Source organism: Sorex fumeus, unplaced genomic scaffold, assembly GCF_029834395.1.
Source record: "Sorex fumeus unplaced genomic scaffold, SorFum_2.1 ptg000030l, whole genome shotgun sequence".
NCBI classification, from domain to species: Eukaryota; Metazoa; Chordata; class Mammalia; order Eulipotyphla; family Soricidae; genus Sorex; species Sorex fumeus.
The window spans coordinates 18,236,277-18,249,625 of record NW_026606087.1 but is presented as its reverse complement, the minus strand read 5'-3'; the positions used below and the strand labels follow the sequence as shown (position 1 = coordinate 18,249,625).

General features: G+C 55.7%; 1 protein-coding gene across 2 annotated transcripts; it reads left to right on the top strand.

Moving 5' to 3' along the window:
- Positions 1–5,571: 5,571 nt before the first annotated feature.
- On the top strand, positions 5,572–11,757 carry UCP2 (uncoupling protein 2). 2 transcript variants are annotated; one of them, XM_056115930.1, is made up of 8 exons: positions 5,572–5,651; positions 6,235–6,391; positions 8,994–9,212; positions 9,383–9,593; positions 10,183–10,377; positions 10,465–10,566; positions 10,821–11,001; positions 11,381–11,757. In XM_056115930.1, exons 3-8 carry the CDS (start codon positions 9,087–9,089, stop codon positions 11,493–11,495), a joined length of 930 nt encoding a protein of 309 aa, XP_055971905.1. In that variant the 5' UTR covers positions 5,572–5,651; positions 6,235–6,391; positions 8,994–9,086; the 3' UTR covers positions 11,496–11,757. The 2 variants fall into 2 exon arrangements, with proteins under 2 accessions (XP_055971905.1, XP_055971904.1); XM_056115929.1 differs by having other exon boundaries at positions 5,594–5,734.
- The last annotated feature ends 1,592 nt before the right edge of the window (positions 11,758–13,349 follow it).

Below are 13,349 nucleotides of genomic sequence, written 5' to 3'. Positions count from 1 at the left end.
AGGAATGATACCTGAATGCAGAGTCAGGAGTAAGTCCTAAACACCACTGGGTGTGGCCCAGAAGCAAAAAAAAAATTGTCTATATAGTCTGTCTTCTTGTATGTACTAATGAAAAAACAATTGCTTAAAAAAAAAAAAAACCTGGGACCTAGAGAGATCGGTACTTGACTTGCTCATGATCAACTCGTTTAATTACTGGGCACTACATGGTCTCCTGAGTGCTGCCAGAAGTGATCCCTGAGCACACAGCAGGAGTAAATCCTGAACACCTTCAGGTGTGGTCCAAAACAGAAACAAAATCAAAACTTAGCTGCATATTCTTTAACAGAACTTTTTAGCAATCAACACTGTGTTTTCATCTTCGGTATTAGCTTTTCTTTTGGACACACCCAGCAGTGCTTAGGAAACAGGGTTTTCAACCAAGATCTCAGCTATAACTGCGTTCAAGGAAAGAGCCTTAAACTCAGTACTTGCTCTCTGGCCCTTGAGTTAATCTTTATAAATCTAAGGAGAAAATTTATAGACTTTATGTAATTCATATTTGTAAGCAGTGACTATAAATACTGTAATGGTAGGGGGCAGAGAGAGCACTGTGGATGACAGTGTTTGCCATACATTCAGCTGACCTAGGTCTGATTCCTGGCATCCCTGGCAATCCCCTAGCCCTCCAGGAGCGATCCCTGAGCTCAGAGCCATGAGTAAGCCCTGAGGATAACCAATTGTGGCCCCAAACTCAAAATTATTTTTAAATTATTATTTATTTTTAAATAATTATTTTAAAATTAAATATTGTAATGGCCACTTTTTTCCTTGGTGTAGGAATGGAACCCAGAGCTTCATGAATGCAAGTATGTGTCTACCACTGAACTACATCTCCAGACTTTTATTCCTTTTCATGGCTAAGTAAAGATATCACTTTTTTTTTTAATTTATTTTTTATTAGTGAAACACCATGAGGTACAGTTGTAGATTTACAAATTTTTGTGCTTGGATTTCGGTCATACCATGATCAAATACCCATCTCTCCACCAGTGCCCATTTTCCACCACCATGGATAATATCCCTCCCCTCCATTCCCCCATCTCCCCCGCCACTGTGGCAGGGCATTCCCTTTTGTTTTCTCTCTCCTTTTGGGTGTTGTGATCAGCAAAAGAGGCATTGAGTGGCAAACATGTTCAGTCCAGTCTACTTTCAACCTGCATCTCCCCTCCTGGGAGGAGCCTCCAAACACCCTCCATTTGGTGCTCCCTTCTCTAAGATATCACATTTAAAACAAAAGATATGGGGCTGGAGCGATAGCACAGCGGGTAAGCCGTTTGCCTTGCAAGTGGCTGACTTCGGTTTAATTCCCAGCATCCCATGTGGTCCCTGAGCACCATCAGGAGTAATTCCTGAGTGCAGAGCCAGGAGCAACCCCTGTGCATCACCAGGTGTGACCCAAAAAGCAAAAAAAAAGAAAATTTTCACAAGAATGAGACCCTGAGTTCAACTGGGACAAATTGTAAAACACATAAACACAGAAGTGTAGAATAACACTGCCACAGGGAGCTCAGGTTTATTGGGTTACACCCATCACCGTGCTCCCGAGTCACTCCCATTCCTCTGTTTATCTGTAAACTCTTCTCTGTGTTCTCCTCCCCAGCCAGTTAATCACCTTTTCTCCCTAATCAGATTCTGTTAGCTTGTAAGATCAGATCCTTCTAAGGACACTGAACTTGTAAGTTATGTCCTTTGCATAGTTTACCTCAAAGCAATGTCCTTTCTGTATGGACACAGGAAGACAGTTAATATTATGCTTTGTAACTTGGGAGTTGATTGACTCCGAATAATATTTACTCCTGGGCATCTGCTTTCTTGACTCAGTTGCCCTTAGTTCCTAGCACCCCAAAAGCAGGGTCCTGACGAGGGACTGAATGGACCCAGGGCAAGCTGTGAGCTACCCTGGCATCGAAATGGGCCAGGCCAAAGTGCCACGATACTCAACTATAAGTTGAGGGCATGATCATGGACAAATGCTGTCATGATCCAAAAGTAAGCAACGAGGAGACTCGGACCCTGCTGGGCTAGGAAGACTAACCTGGCCTGAGGACTGTAATACTCAGGTATCACTTCTGGCAGCTCTCAGGAAACGATTTAGAATGCCAGGATCAAACTCCGGTAGGCTACCTGCCCTAACCACTGCACTATCTCTCCGTACCCTAAATCATTTCATGTCTTTGTTGTTGTAAAAGTATTTCTATCTGGCTTTCTGTTACCATTTTCTCCTCTTTCTTTTTTAGAAACCAGAAGAAAAAAAAAATTTTGCCTTGTTTTGTTTTGGGGCCACTTTGGCAGTGCTCAGGGACTATACAGGTCCCTGGGATCAAACTTGGGTTGGCTGCATGCAAGGAAAGCCTTACCCACTATATGACTGCTCCAATGCATAGTTCCACGTAACATCTCAAGTGAATTTAAAGATATGCCAGACACAGTAACAACAAAAGTCTCCAATGGAGACGTTACTGGGCCTGCTCGAGCAAATCGACGATCAACGGGAGGGCCTTTACCTTTACCTTTAAAATAATGGGCCAGTGACCAGGGGTACATGCCCTGCATGCACATGCTCCCTTAGTCAACTGCACTGACTCTGGTTGCACCCAGCACTACAGGATGCAAACTGCACTGCATCAGTGTGTGTGAGCGTTAAACCTTTCAACCCTACTAGTGAAGTATTAGTAAAAGTAGCACCCCCGGACTGGAGAAATAATACAATGGGTAGGGCGCTTATTTGCTTGTGGCTGACCCAGGTTTGGTCCCCAGCATCCCATATTGAGCCTCCCAGGAATGATCCCTGAGCACAGAGCCAAGAGCAACCCCTGGGTATGGCCCAAAAAACAAAGAGAAGTTCCAAAAATCAAAGTTCATGTCTACAACAGCCTCCTCAGATTCTCTTGTACTCTCTTCTCCTGAGCAGTGGCAGAAAGGGCAGCATCTGCTGAAGATACAGAACTTGCCTCTGGGGAAGGTCTAATGATCCAATTTGCAGGTGAGACTCCCGTTGTTTACTTTGGCCTGAGTCTTTGCAAACAAGTCTGGTCAGGAAGATTCAGCATTCTAACCCACTGCTTTAATGAGGCCAGTTGATCCTACCCTCCATCATCATGCAGGACGAAGGCCAAGCCATGCAGGCAAATTCCAGAACCAAGCTGAATCCAGGTGCTCAGGTCAGCTGGACAAGTCTCTAGAAATAAAGACCTCACCCCAAGAGAACTTCCTTCTCAAGAACTGAGCGTTTTAACTGTTGCTGAGGCAAGGTGAGGTGGTTTTTTTAAAATTGTTTTTGTCTTAAGATGCAATGAGATCATTTCATGTTTGGTTTTGGTCGAGGTAATGATTAATAGAACCTACTTTCCTTTTTTTTCAGCAGCAATGAACTTGAAAGGTATTGAAATGTGTGAAAGGCTAGAGTCAACATTGGACCTGTCTTGGCACAAGCTTAGTCCAATTTTCAGTTGCTTCTGTTCATTTCCTCTTTCTACATTCTTCCTCTATAGTCTTCTGAGGTATTCTGCTCAAGGACAAGTAGTCAAGCAGCTTATTCTTTCGGGGTGTGTGTGTGTGTGTGTGTGTGTGTGTGTGTGTGTGTGTGTGTGTATTTCCAACTGAATGGATGCCTCTCCAGTGCCAAAATACTGTGTTAACTTCTACTTATTCCATGTGCTTTGTTCATTTTTCTTCTCTGTTGTAATTTTTCATTCTAGCTGTTTTATCTCCAACTGGTAACTCCATGTTGGCTGTGGACAATGCTGCCAGCATGGCCAGCATTTAGTTTTAGCATACTACCTCCCAGGGGTAGGTGACTTGATATACTTTGGGATCAGTCCCTTATCCTTATAAAGTAAGTTTCTCCACATAGAACCTGAACACAGCAAAGGCACTCACAATTCTCCCACGACATTTGTCAAGCAACTTCCACAGCATCCTAAACATCACCCATGGGAGCTATGCTGTAACTCGGCCTTCGGGGTGCTAATATTCAAACTATAGGAAAGGACTTAATGTCCTGCGGGAACTTGGTGCATTGCCAGGTGTGCCCCCCAAAAATATAGAGAAATAGGAGAGGTGAGGGGGGGGAAGAGAGGGAGAGAGGAAGAGGGAGGGAGAGCCAGAGAGAGGGGGGGAGAGAGGGAAAGGGAGAGGGAGATGAGGGGGAGAGGGGGAGAACCAGAGAGAGGGGGAGGGAGGGAGGGAGAGAGCAGGAGAGGGAGGAAAAGAGAGGGAGGGGGAGGGAGAGAAAAAGGGAGAGGGAGAGGAAGAGGGAGGGAGAGGGGGGAGAGAGGGAGAGAGAAGAGGGAGAGAGAGGGAGGGAGAGAAAGGGAGAGTGGAGAGGGAGGGGGAGAGAGAGGGAGGGGGAGAGAGGGGGAGAGGGGGAGAAAAAGAGAGGGAGAGAGAGAGGAAGAGAGAAACAGGAAGAAGGGGTCGTCAGCACACCATCAAGGCCGAGGAAAGCCCCAGGCGACCTGAGACCCAGCTTTTCTACTCAAAGGCACGTGGTTTTTTTTTTTTTGGTCCCTGTCACTGGTAGTATCCGTGTGGGTCACCCCCGCCAAAACTCCTTTCCCAGCCCCCTTCCCCTGCCAGCCCTGCTCTGCCTGTTCTGAGGGGCGCCGACAGGCCAGCTGCTGTCGCCCCCGATGTCCCCGCCCGCCCGGCCAGAGCGCCGGGGCGCCGAGGGCCGGGCCAGGGCGGCGGGAGACAGCGGAGACGGCGGAGGCGGCGGGCGCGCCGCGACCGTTGGTCGCCGGCACCTGCCGCGGCTGCAGCCGGGTTGGGCCCTCGCCTCGGCCACGCGGCGCCGCCGGAGCCAATCGGCTGCGAGGACGGCCGGGAGGCCCCGCCCCGCAGACGGCGCGTGCGAGCGAGCGGGCTAGCGGTCGGCGGGGGCCGGGGCGCGGGCCGAGCGCGTGAGGGAGGAAGCGCCCGGCCGCGCGACCCTCAGGGCTGCCGCAGACCGAGCGCGGGGCCGGGCCGGGGCGGGGGGTGGGCGGGAGCCGTGGCTGGCCCCGGGTCCCTTCTGCTTCTCTCCGGGTTGTCGTGCCCTTCCCACCCACCATGAGGCTGGCACTCCCGGCCAGGCCGGGACGGGAAGACGAGACGGAGTGGGGTGACAGTTTGTGGCACCCCGGGCCCGCCAACAAGAAAGGGTGTGGGAGGGGCTGGAGCGATAGCACAGCGGGCAGGGCGTTGCCGACCGGGGTTCGATTCCCTGCATCCCATGTGGTCCCCTGAGCACCGCTAGGAGAAATTATTGAGTGAAGAGCCAGGAGTGCATTGCCGGGTGTGACCCAAAAGGCAAAAAAAAAAAAAAAGAAAGAAAGGAAAAAAAAAAGATGTGGGAAACGGCGTACGGAGAACTCTGGAGCCGCCGCTGCAACGGACCAACTGCCGGGTCAGCCGCAGGCCCCGCCCCTCTGTCCGGGCCACGCCCCTCGGTCCGACCGAGGCCCCGCCCCCTCAGCGCATCCCGCTCTCTCCCTCTGTCGGCCCTGAGCATGGGCCAAGCCCACTCACCCCAGACCCCGCCCACTCACCCCAGGCCCCGCCCCGCCCGGGATAAAACCGCGCGGCGGGCCGGGCGCACCCCACTCCGCGCCGGCCCGCCGAGCTCTCGGGTAGATAACCCGCCTGCGCTCCCTCCACTTCCCCTCCGCCCGCCGACACCGCTGCTGCACGCTCTTGTTCTCCCTGTGGTCCGGTGAGCCCGGCCCGCCCTTATCCTGACTCCGCTACACCTCCTCCACGCCGGCTTCTTTGCCTTTTCATTCCCCCGCTACCCAGCCTGTTCTCTACCGTCCGCACCCGCTTCCTCTGCCTCTTCTCTCTCTTCATCCGTCACCTTTTCTTGCTGGAACTCGTTCTGCTGGGAGGAGGCCATAAGCTCCCTGCTCCAGCCCCTGGAGGCCCTGAAACCCCTGTTCTGGTGGTGTTCTGTATCCTTGGCTCCCATCCAGTCGCACCCTTGCCAGTGCTCCCACTCGCCGGTCCGCTGTCTGCCTTGGGGTGGGGGATGGGGCTTCCTCTAATGAATGTCCACGCAAGCGGACGTCTCTGAGGGCGTCGGTGTGTGCTATTAGAGCAGATGGCAGAGAGAGGAGGACTGTGGAGTGGGCTTTTCGCGTCCCTTTCCTAGCCGGGCTCTGCTCCTTAAAGGTGACCTTCCCTTTCTAAACTGTCCTCCTTTGCCCTCATCCACAGGACACATAGTATGACCGTTAGGTGCTTCGTCTCCCAGTCATTTTTTATGGAAAACCACGGGGACCAGGCCATGCTCGCCTCTGGCAGCTTTGAGGAATGGGATGCTTTTAGAGAAGCTTGATCTTCATGGCCTTGGCGTGAGTCCTCCCAAAGCCAGGTAAGACTCCAGTCTAAGGGAGGGTTCTGCCTACTGGCCTTGTGGGCTGGATATGAACCCCAAATCACCCCCCTCCACGGCCCTACATCTCTGCTCACGTTCTGGCATGAACTGGCTGCCCAGGGCCATGGTCTTTACGAAGAAGAAAACATCCTCCCCGAGCGACCTTGAATTAGCAGACTGGTCCGGGAACCGGTTATTCTGACTCCATATTGCTGATGTCAGCATCGGGGCCACAGTTGAGATTAGGAATCGGGTAGGATCTTTCGGACACCCAGATGGTTGTTTGCTGGGGGCTGCAGCTGGACTCCTTTCAGCCTGCTCTTTACTTGCTCCTCTTAATAGGAGCTATGGTTCTGGTGATCTTGACCCTGTACCCATGGGCTGAAGGACCTGATAGATGGCAAACCCGAAGCACGTCAGCAGAACAGTATAGCCTCTGCTGGGAGGCCAGGCCATTCTTTCCTGGCCTGCACAACACCTTGCAAGCAGCTCAGATTAGGACACAACAGTCTTCTGTCACCGTGTGTCTCTGCTAACGCGAGGAAGGACGATAGTTTGATGGACTCTCAAAATCACATTGGCAGGGGCCGGAGCCATAGTACAGCGCGTCGGGCATTGAGCCTTGCACGCGGCAGACCCAGGTTGGCAACCTGTATGGTCCCCTGAGCAATGCCAGGAGTGATTTCTGAGTGCAGAGCCAGGAGTAACCCCTGAGCATTGCTGGAGGTGGCCCAAAAACCAAAAAAAAAAGAAAGAAAATAGAATCATATTGGGCAGGAAGAACTTGCATGTCGAATAATGTGGAGAGGTATGTCTTGTGCAGGGGCCTGAGGAAGCGATGGAGAGCAATGCTCTGGTACCCGTGCCCAGAGCTTCCACAGTGGAGCTGCAGACCGGGCCTCCTTCAGTTCCCTTCTCTCTAAACAGGGCCTCCCTCAGTTCCCTTCTCTAACACAGCTGAGGGTTGTTCTTCAAAGTAAGCTGAGCGTGCTCCCGGCATTGTCAGGCTGAGGGGACTTGTCAGAGTTGGGGGGGGGCGAGCCTGGACCACCTCCCCTCGGTCTTTCGCTCCCCAGTCTTCACTGGACCTCAGGTGGGCCAGGCCCCGCCCTGCAGGAGCTCAGGCAGTTAATTGCTGAGTAGCCTGTGGTTTCTCTGCCCCCACCTCTAGGCTGAGATGCCCTAGAGGGAAGGCTCTGGTGAGGCTGTTTGTGTTCCCTGGGTCTCTATGTTGTTCATAACAAACCCTCACCACACCCGCCCCCTGCAGCCCAGGCTCTTCCCTCCAGCCCAGCGACAGAGGCAGCCAATCAGGCTGAGAGCGGAGAAGCACCGAGGAGCCCCAGTGGCCGCCCTCCCCCTCGGGGTGCTGGGCTCACTTCCTCTTGCGGCAGCAGCCCAGGGAGGAGGGTGGCACCAGGCCGAGGCTGAGAACAAAATGGAGTTTGGGTTTCCTGTGTCACTCGAGCTCTGGCCCGCCCTCCCAGGCCCACCTCTCTTGTGGCGAAGCTGTAGATTGCCCTGTGTTGGAGGACACTGACCAGAGAGGGAGACCGAGCTCCCTGCCCTCGTTCAGCCTGGCCAAGTTCAAAGCCTGCCAAGATGTTACCTTTTCTAAATTCCCTTTTTGGTTTGTTTTTGTTTGGGGGCCATAACTGGTGATGCTTAGGGGTTACTCCTGGCTCTGCACTGAGAAATTACTCCTGGCAGCTCTTGGGGGGATTATTGGGGTGCTGGGGATCAAACCCCCTTCGGCCACATGGAAGACGAGCACCCCACCCACTGTACTTAGAGAAGTTCTTTTGGTGGCCATCTCTGCGTTTCCTTCTCCCCCGTGGAGTTGGCGGTTTGCTCCCATGCGTTCTGAAAGTATGTTCTGCTTGAATCCCCATCTGCCCCTGTGCCCACCTGCCTCTCTAGGGTAGATTTCATCTTCTGATAGATACCGGCCAGTGCACAGCAGCCTTGTTAAAAGAATGACTGCTGGGCCCAAGGTCTGCAGGGGCGGGGAAAGAGCTCCATGGATGCATGGGAGAAGGTCTAGATTGATCATCTCCGTTCCTTTCCAGCGAGGCTTGGGAACTTGCAGGTCTTCGGGAACTTCTGTTTAAGAGATTCAGGGCAGGCTAGAAGGAGCTCGGACCAGGGTTAAGGTACTTGCCTTGCATGCAGCCAGCCCTGGTTCAGGCCCCGGCACTTCATGGACCCCCAGCAACCTCTGCTCAGTGCTGGGAGTAGCTCCTGAGCACCACCAGGTGTTGCCCAAGTCACCCTCACCCCTGAATATCAGCCCAAATGTGGGCTCCTTCACAAGGAATTGCTCCTCTACCCTCTCTTGGAAAAAAAAATTTTTTTAACAGTTTTTGGGTCACTCCTGGTGACGCTCAGGGCCTACTCCTGGCTCTGTGCTCAGGGGACCATAGGAGGTGCCGGGGATCGAACCTGGGTCAGCTGTATGCAAAACAAGCCCTGCCCACTGCACTATGTCTCCGGTCCCTGGAGAACTTTTGGACAGAGACTTGCTCTGGGAGGAGGTGGGCGTGGTGAGGGGAGGCCGTGGGGCTCTTGCAGCTGATGGGGTTTCTGTCCCTTTGCTCAGACCCAGCAGAGTTCCTCTATCTCGTCTCGGGGCTGACGTGTCCCCTTCTCCAGTTCTTCTCCATCTCTTGGGAGGCAGCAGGAAGTCAGCGTCATGGTGGGGTTCAAGGCCACAGACGTGCCCCCCACGGCCACTGTGAAGTTTCTGGGGGCGGGTACCGCGGCCTGCATCGCAGATCTCATCACCTTTCCCCTGGACACAGCGAAGGTCCGGCTGCAGGTGAGGGGGTGCAGCTGGGGGCCTGGTGGTGCCTTGCTCTGCTCGCCTGAGAAAAACTCCTTCAGGGGCCCGGGGCCCTTTGGGAGGATCAGCTTGGGGACCCAGTGACTACCGGTGGGGCCAGGAAGACCTTCTGTTTCTCCTCTAACTGCTCTGCCATGGCATTGCAGATCCAAGGAGAAAGTCAGGGGCCAGCGAGGGCCGCCGCCAGCACGCAGTACCGTGGCGTGCTGGGCACAATCGTGACCATGGTGCGCACCGAGGGTCCCCGCAGCCTCTACAACGGGCTGGTGGCGGGCCTGCAGCGCCAGATGAGCTTCGCCTCCGTCCGCATCGGCCTCTATGACTCGGTCAAGCAGTTCTACACCAAAGGCTCCGAGAGTAAGTGGGCTCCTGACCCTGGAATCTCACCTCACAGACCCCAAGGCTAGAAGAGCCCCTGATTCTCCTAAGGGGTGCCCAGCAGTGCCCCGGACCAGGAGAGTCCCCACAGGTAACTCGGGAAAGGAGGCGAGTATCCTTCAGCTCAGAGGAGGAAACTGGGGTGCACTGGTGTTGCAGGCTCCCATCTTAGCTTCTCAGCAGGCAGTGCAGATGGGCACCCAGACCGAAAACTTTGCTTTGCCCGAGATGATGTGGCCAAGAAGTAGATCTGGCACGCGAACCTGTTGCAGGAAGCCCCATCCCTGGGGGCTTGGCGCTGCGGCACAGTTTTCACATCCTTACACGGAAATGGTGCGGGTTCCTTGGGGCCGTCGAGCGGGTTCAGTGTTGCCAGGGAACACACTTCCTGATCAGAAGCACCAGGTCTCCTACTGTCCCGGTGCCTAGTGAGTAGTAGGCCCCACAGTGATCCTTGGATGAGCGTCTTGGAACATGGGTGAGCCCAAATTTGTGATCCTGAAACTGCAGTGTGCGGGAAGGAGAGAGTGCGGGGCCGGCCGGTACTCAGCACCCGGCTCTCCCACAGATGCCGGCATCGGGAGCCGCCTCCTGGCAGGCAGCACCACGGGTGCCCTGGCTGTGGCCGTGGCCCAGCCCACGGATGTGGTCAAGGTCCGCTTCCAGGCTCAGGCCCGGGCCGGGGGTGGCCGGAGGTACCAGAGCACCGTGGAGGCCTACAAGATCATCGCCCGTGAGGAAGGCTTCCGAGGCCTCTGGAAAGGTATGTGCCGGGCTCCGCTGCCCCCCGCCCCCCAGGCACCCTTCTTCCCATTCCCCCCAGCCTCACAGGTACCCCTACCCCCTCTAGGCACCTCTCCCAATGTGGCTCGGAGCGCCATTGTCAACTGTGCCGAGCTGGTGACCTATGACCTCATCAAGGACACACTCCTGAAGGCCAAGCTCATGACGGGTGAGCGTGGAGACGAGCTTGGCTCTCCCAGAGTGGGGGTTGGGGGCCTGAAGACCGTATCTCTCATCCTGTCTCCCCCCCCCCCCCCCCAATGTCAACTGTCTCATTCCCCTTTCCCCCGATGAAGCCTTGGGGCTCCATTGGCACACTGAGTTCTCAAGAGGCCCCCAGCTGAGACCTCAAGAACCACAGGACCCACAGGGGTCTCCCCTGCCCTGTGACCTGACACCCCTGCCTCTCCCTTGCCCTCCCAGATGACCTCCCGTGCCACTTCACTTCCGCCTTTGGGGCGGGTTTCTGCACCACCGTCATCGCCTCCCCTGTGGACGTGGTGAAGACGAGATTCATGAACTCTTCCCTGGGCCAGTACCGCAGCGCTGCCCACTGTGCTCTCACCATGCTCCAGAAGGAGGGGCCCCGAGCCTTCTATAAAGGGTGAGCCCCCAGCCTGTTCTTCCAAGTCACACAGGTGGGTGGGAGCCAGCTGGGACAGGATAGCAACCAAGTGCCAAATATTTGTTTCTGGGATTGGTCAAACAGTCCCCGGTCGTCTTCCTGACTCTGAATTTAGGGGTCACGTAGGGGGTGCTGGAGATGGAACTGCATGCACTGTCCATACCTTCAATGGAACTGCATACACAGCCCATACCTTCGATGGAACTGCATGCATGGCCTGCGCCTTCCCCCTGCGCCATCTCTCCGGCCTCCTAACTCCTCCTGTCCCCACTCATGCCAGGGCCCAGGCTGGGGAGCGGGAGGTGAAGCTGCCCTCGGGGGCGGCCCGGATTCCCTGTGACGTGTGTTTCCTCCCTAGGTTCATGCCCTCCTTCCTGCGCCTGGGTTCCTGGAACGTGGTGATGTTTGTCACCTACGAGCAGCTGAAGCGGGCTCTCATGGCTGCCCGCGCTTCCCGGGAGGCTGCGCTCTGAGCCCACCTGATCTGGCTTTGACTTTGGCTCCGCCCACTGCTCCTTTCCTCCTCCCACCTTCCTGCCACCTCCTCCTCCCCCTCCCTGCCCCCCCCCCCGCACCCACCCCTCCCTGCCTCCTCTCCCCAGGCTCCATCCTGTTGGCCAGAACCCCAGTGGACACTGGCACCTGCCAGGATCCCAAGCCCTTGGGTCCTTCGAGAAGCTTCATCCCGCCCCCGCCCAGCCAGCTTGTCACCTCGATAAAGCACTCAGCCCTGGAGTCCGCCCTCTCGTACCTGTTACCTGAGCTCTTGGTCTGATGGGCCCTTGGGCCCCTGCTGGTGCTGGTGACCCACCTTCCCCTCAACCCCAGGCCCGGATGTCTTCTCCAGATGAGAAGGAGCATCCCGTCCCAGCAGGGCTCATCCGTGCCTCCCATCCCGCTAGGCCGCTCTCTGGTTCCCAGCCCTGGCTGGCCCAGCCCTGTTTGCCCTGCAGCACCTCCCGTGCTTCCTGGAAGATTCAGAGGAATGTTTTGTTTTGGGGGGGCCACATCTGGCAGTGTTTCGGGCTTACTCCTGGCTCTGTGCTCAGGAGTCCACTCCCGTCAGGGCTCTGGAGACCATTGGGTTACCCAGGATGGAACCCAGATTAGCCACCTGCCAGGCAGGCTCTACCTACTGTGCTGTAGCTCTGGGAGTGATTTTTCTGTATGTGCCTTTGGGGAGCCATGGCCAGCTGTCCTTTGCACACGTGAGGCAAGCGCCTTGCCCGCTGTGCTGCCTCTCCAACTGATTGAGGGGAACCGAGACACTCAGGCACACGTCACACATGGAAACCGCTTCTCCAGGGCATGAGCCCCTCTTGAGGACAAGCCTGGCTGCTTCCTCCTTGGTCTGTGTGGACACATCCGAGGCAGGGTGACAGTCCTGAGCAGGGCCGCAGGTGTGCCCCACTCCCGAGGAGGACCCCTAAGGAGCTGCTCTCTGCCGTTGGGCTGAGATGCAGGAGACTGAGAAGCCCCCTGCCACCGTGCACCCCCTCTCTCGGCTGGCAGGGAGGGACTCAGCTCTCAGAATCCCTGCGCATCCCAGGCAGCACTGAACCGTGAGATTAAGTTGCCAAGGCCTCCCCTCCTCTTGGGGAGGGTGCTGGGGGTCAGATGCAGGACCTCACACATCCAAAGCACCGAGCTGCAGCCTGGCCCTTGCAGGCCATTTTACAAGAGTATGAAGAAATGTGTGGAACAGGACTCACAATGATCCGCAGGAAGTCAGCGGAGACTGAACTGGGACCAAGACCAGGCCATTCCCTCTGGAGGGGACTCCTCCCACAAGGACATCCAGGAGGCCAGGCAGCTGTGCAGCCACAGCCCACAGCCCAGAGCAGCTGCTAGCCCTGCCTTGGTCAGAGCAGGGGGCCAGGCCTTCCCCAGCCTGGGCAGGGCACAGGCCACTAGATTCTTGGGGGAGAAAAGACTCAAAATTTCTGCCTTCCGAGCAGAGACCTGGTTTCCAAGAGGGAGAGGGTCGCCATGAGAGGCACCAGGCTGCTCTCTGCTGGGGTACAGGGTGTCGGCATAGACGGGGTGCCCTGTTGGCACGCCTGAGTCCCCACACAATCCAGTGAGGTGTGCTGGTCACTGCCAAGGGCATGGGTTTTGTTTTGTGGGTCACTCCCAGTGGTGCTCATGGGATCATGTGGTGCCAGAAATAAAACCCGGGCCTTGTGCCTGCCAAGCTCTCCCTGGCCCTGAAGACAGAGGTGGTCTGTTGGCCCAGGTGTCAGGAGTGTCAGCTGCTCACTGACCTTGGAGTGAAGACAGGCCACCAGCTACTGTGGCTCTCAAGCTGAGAAGAGCTGGGAAAGGGA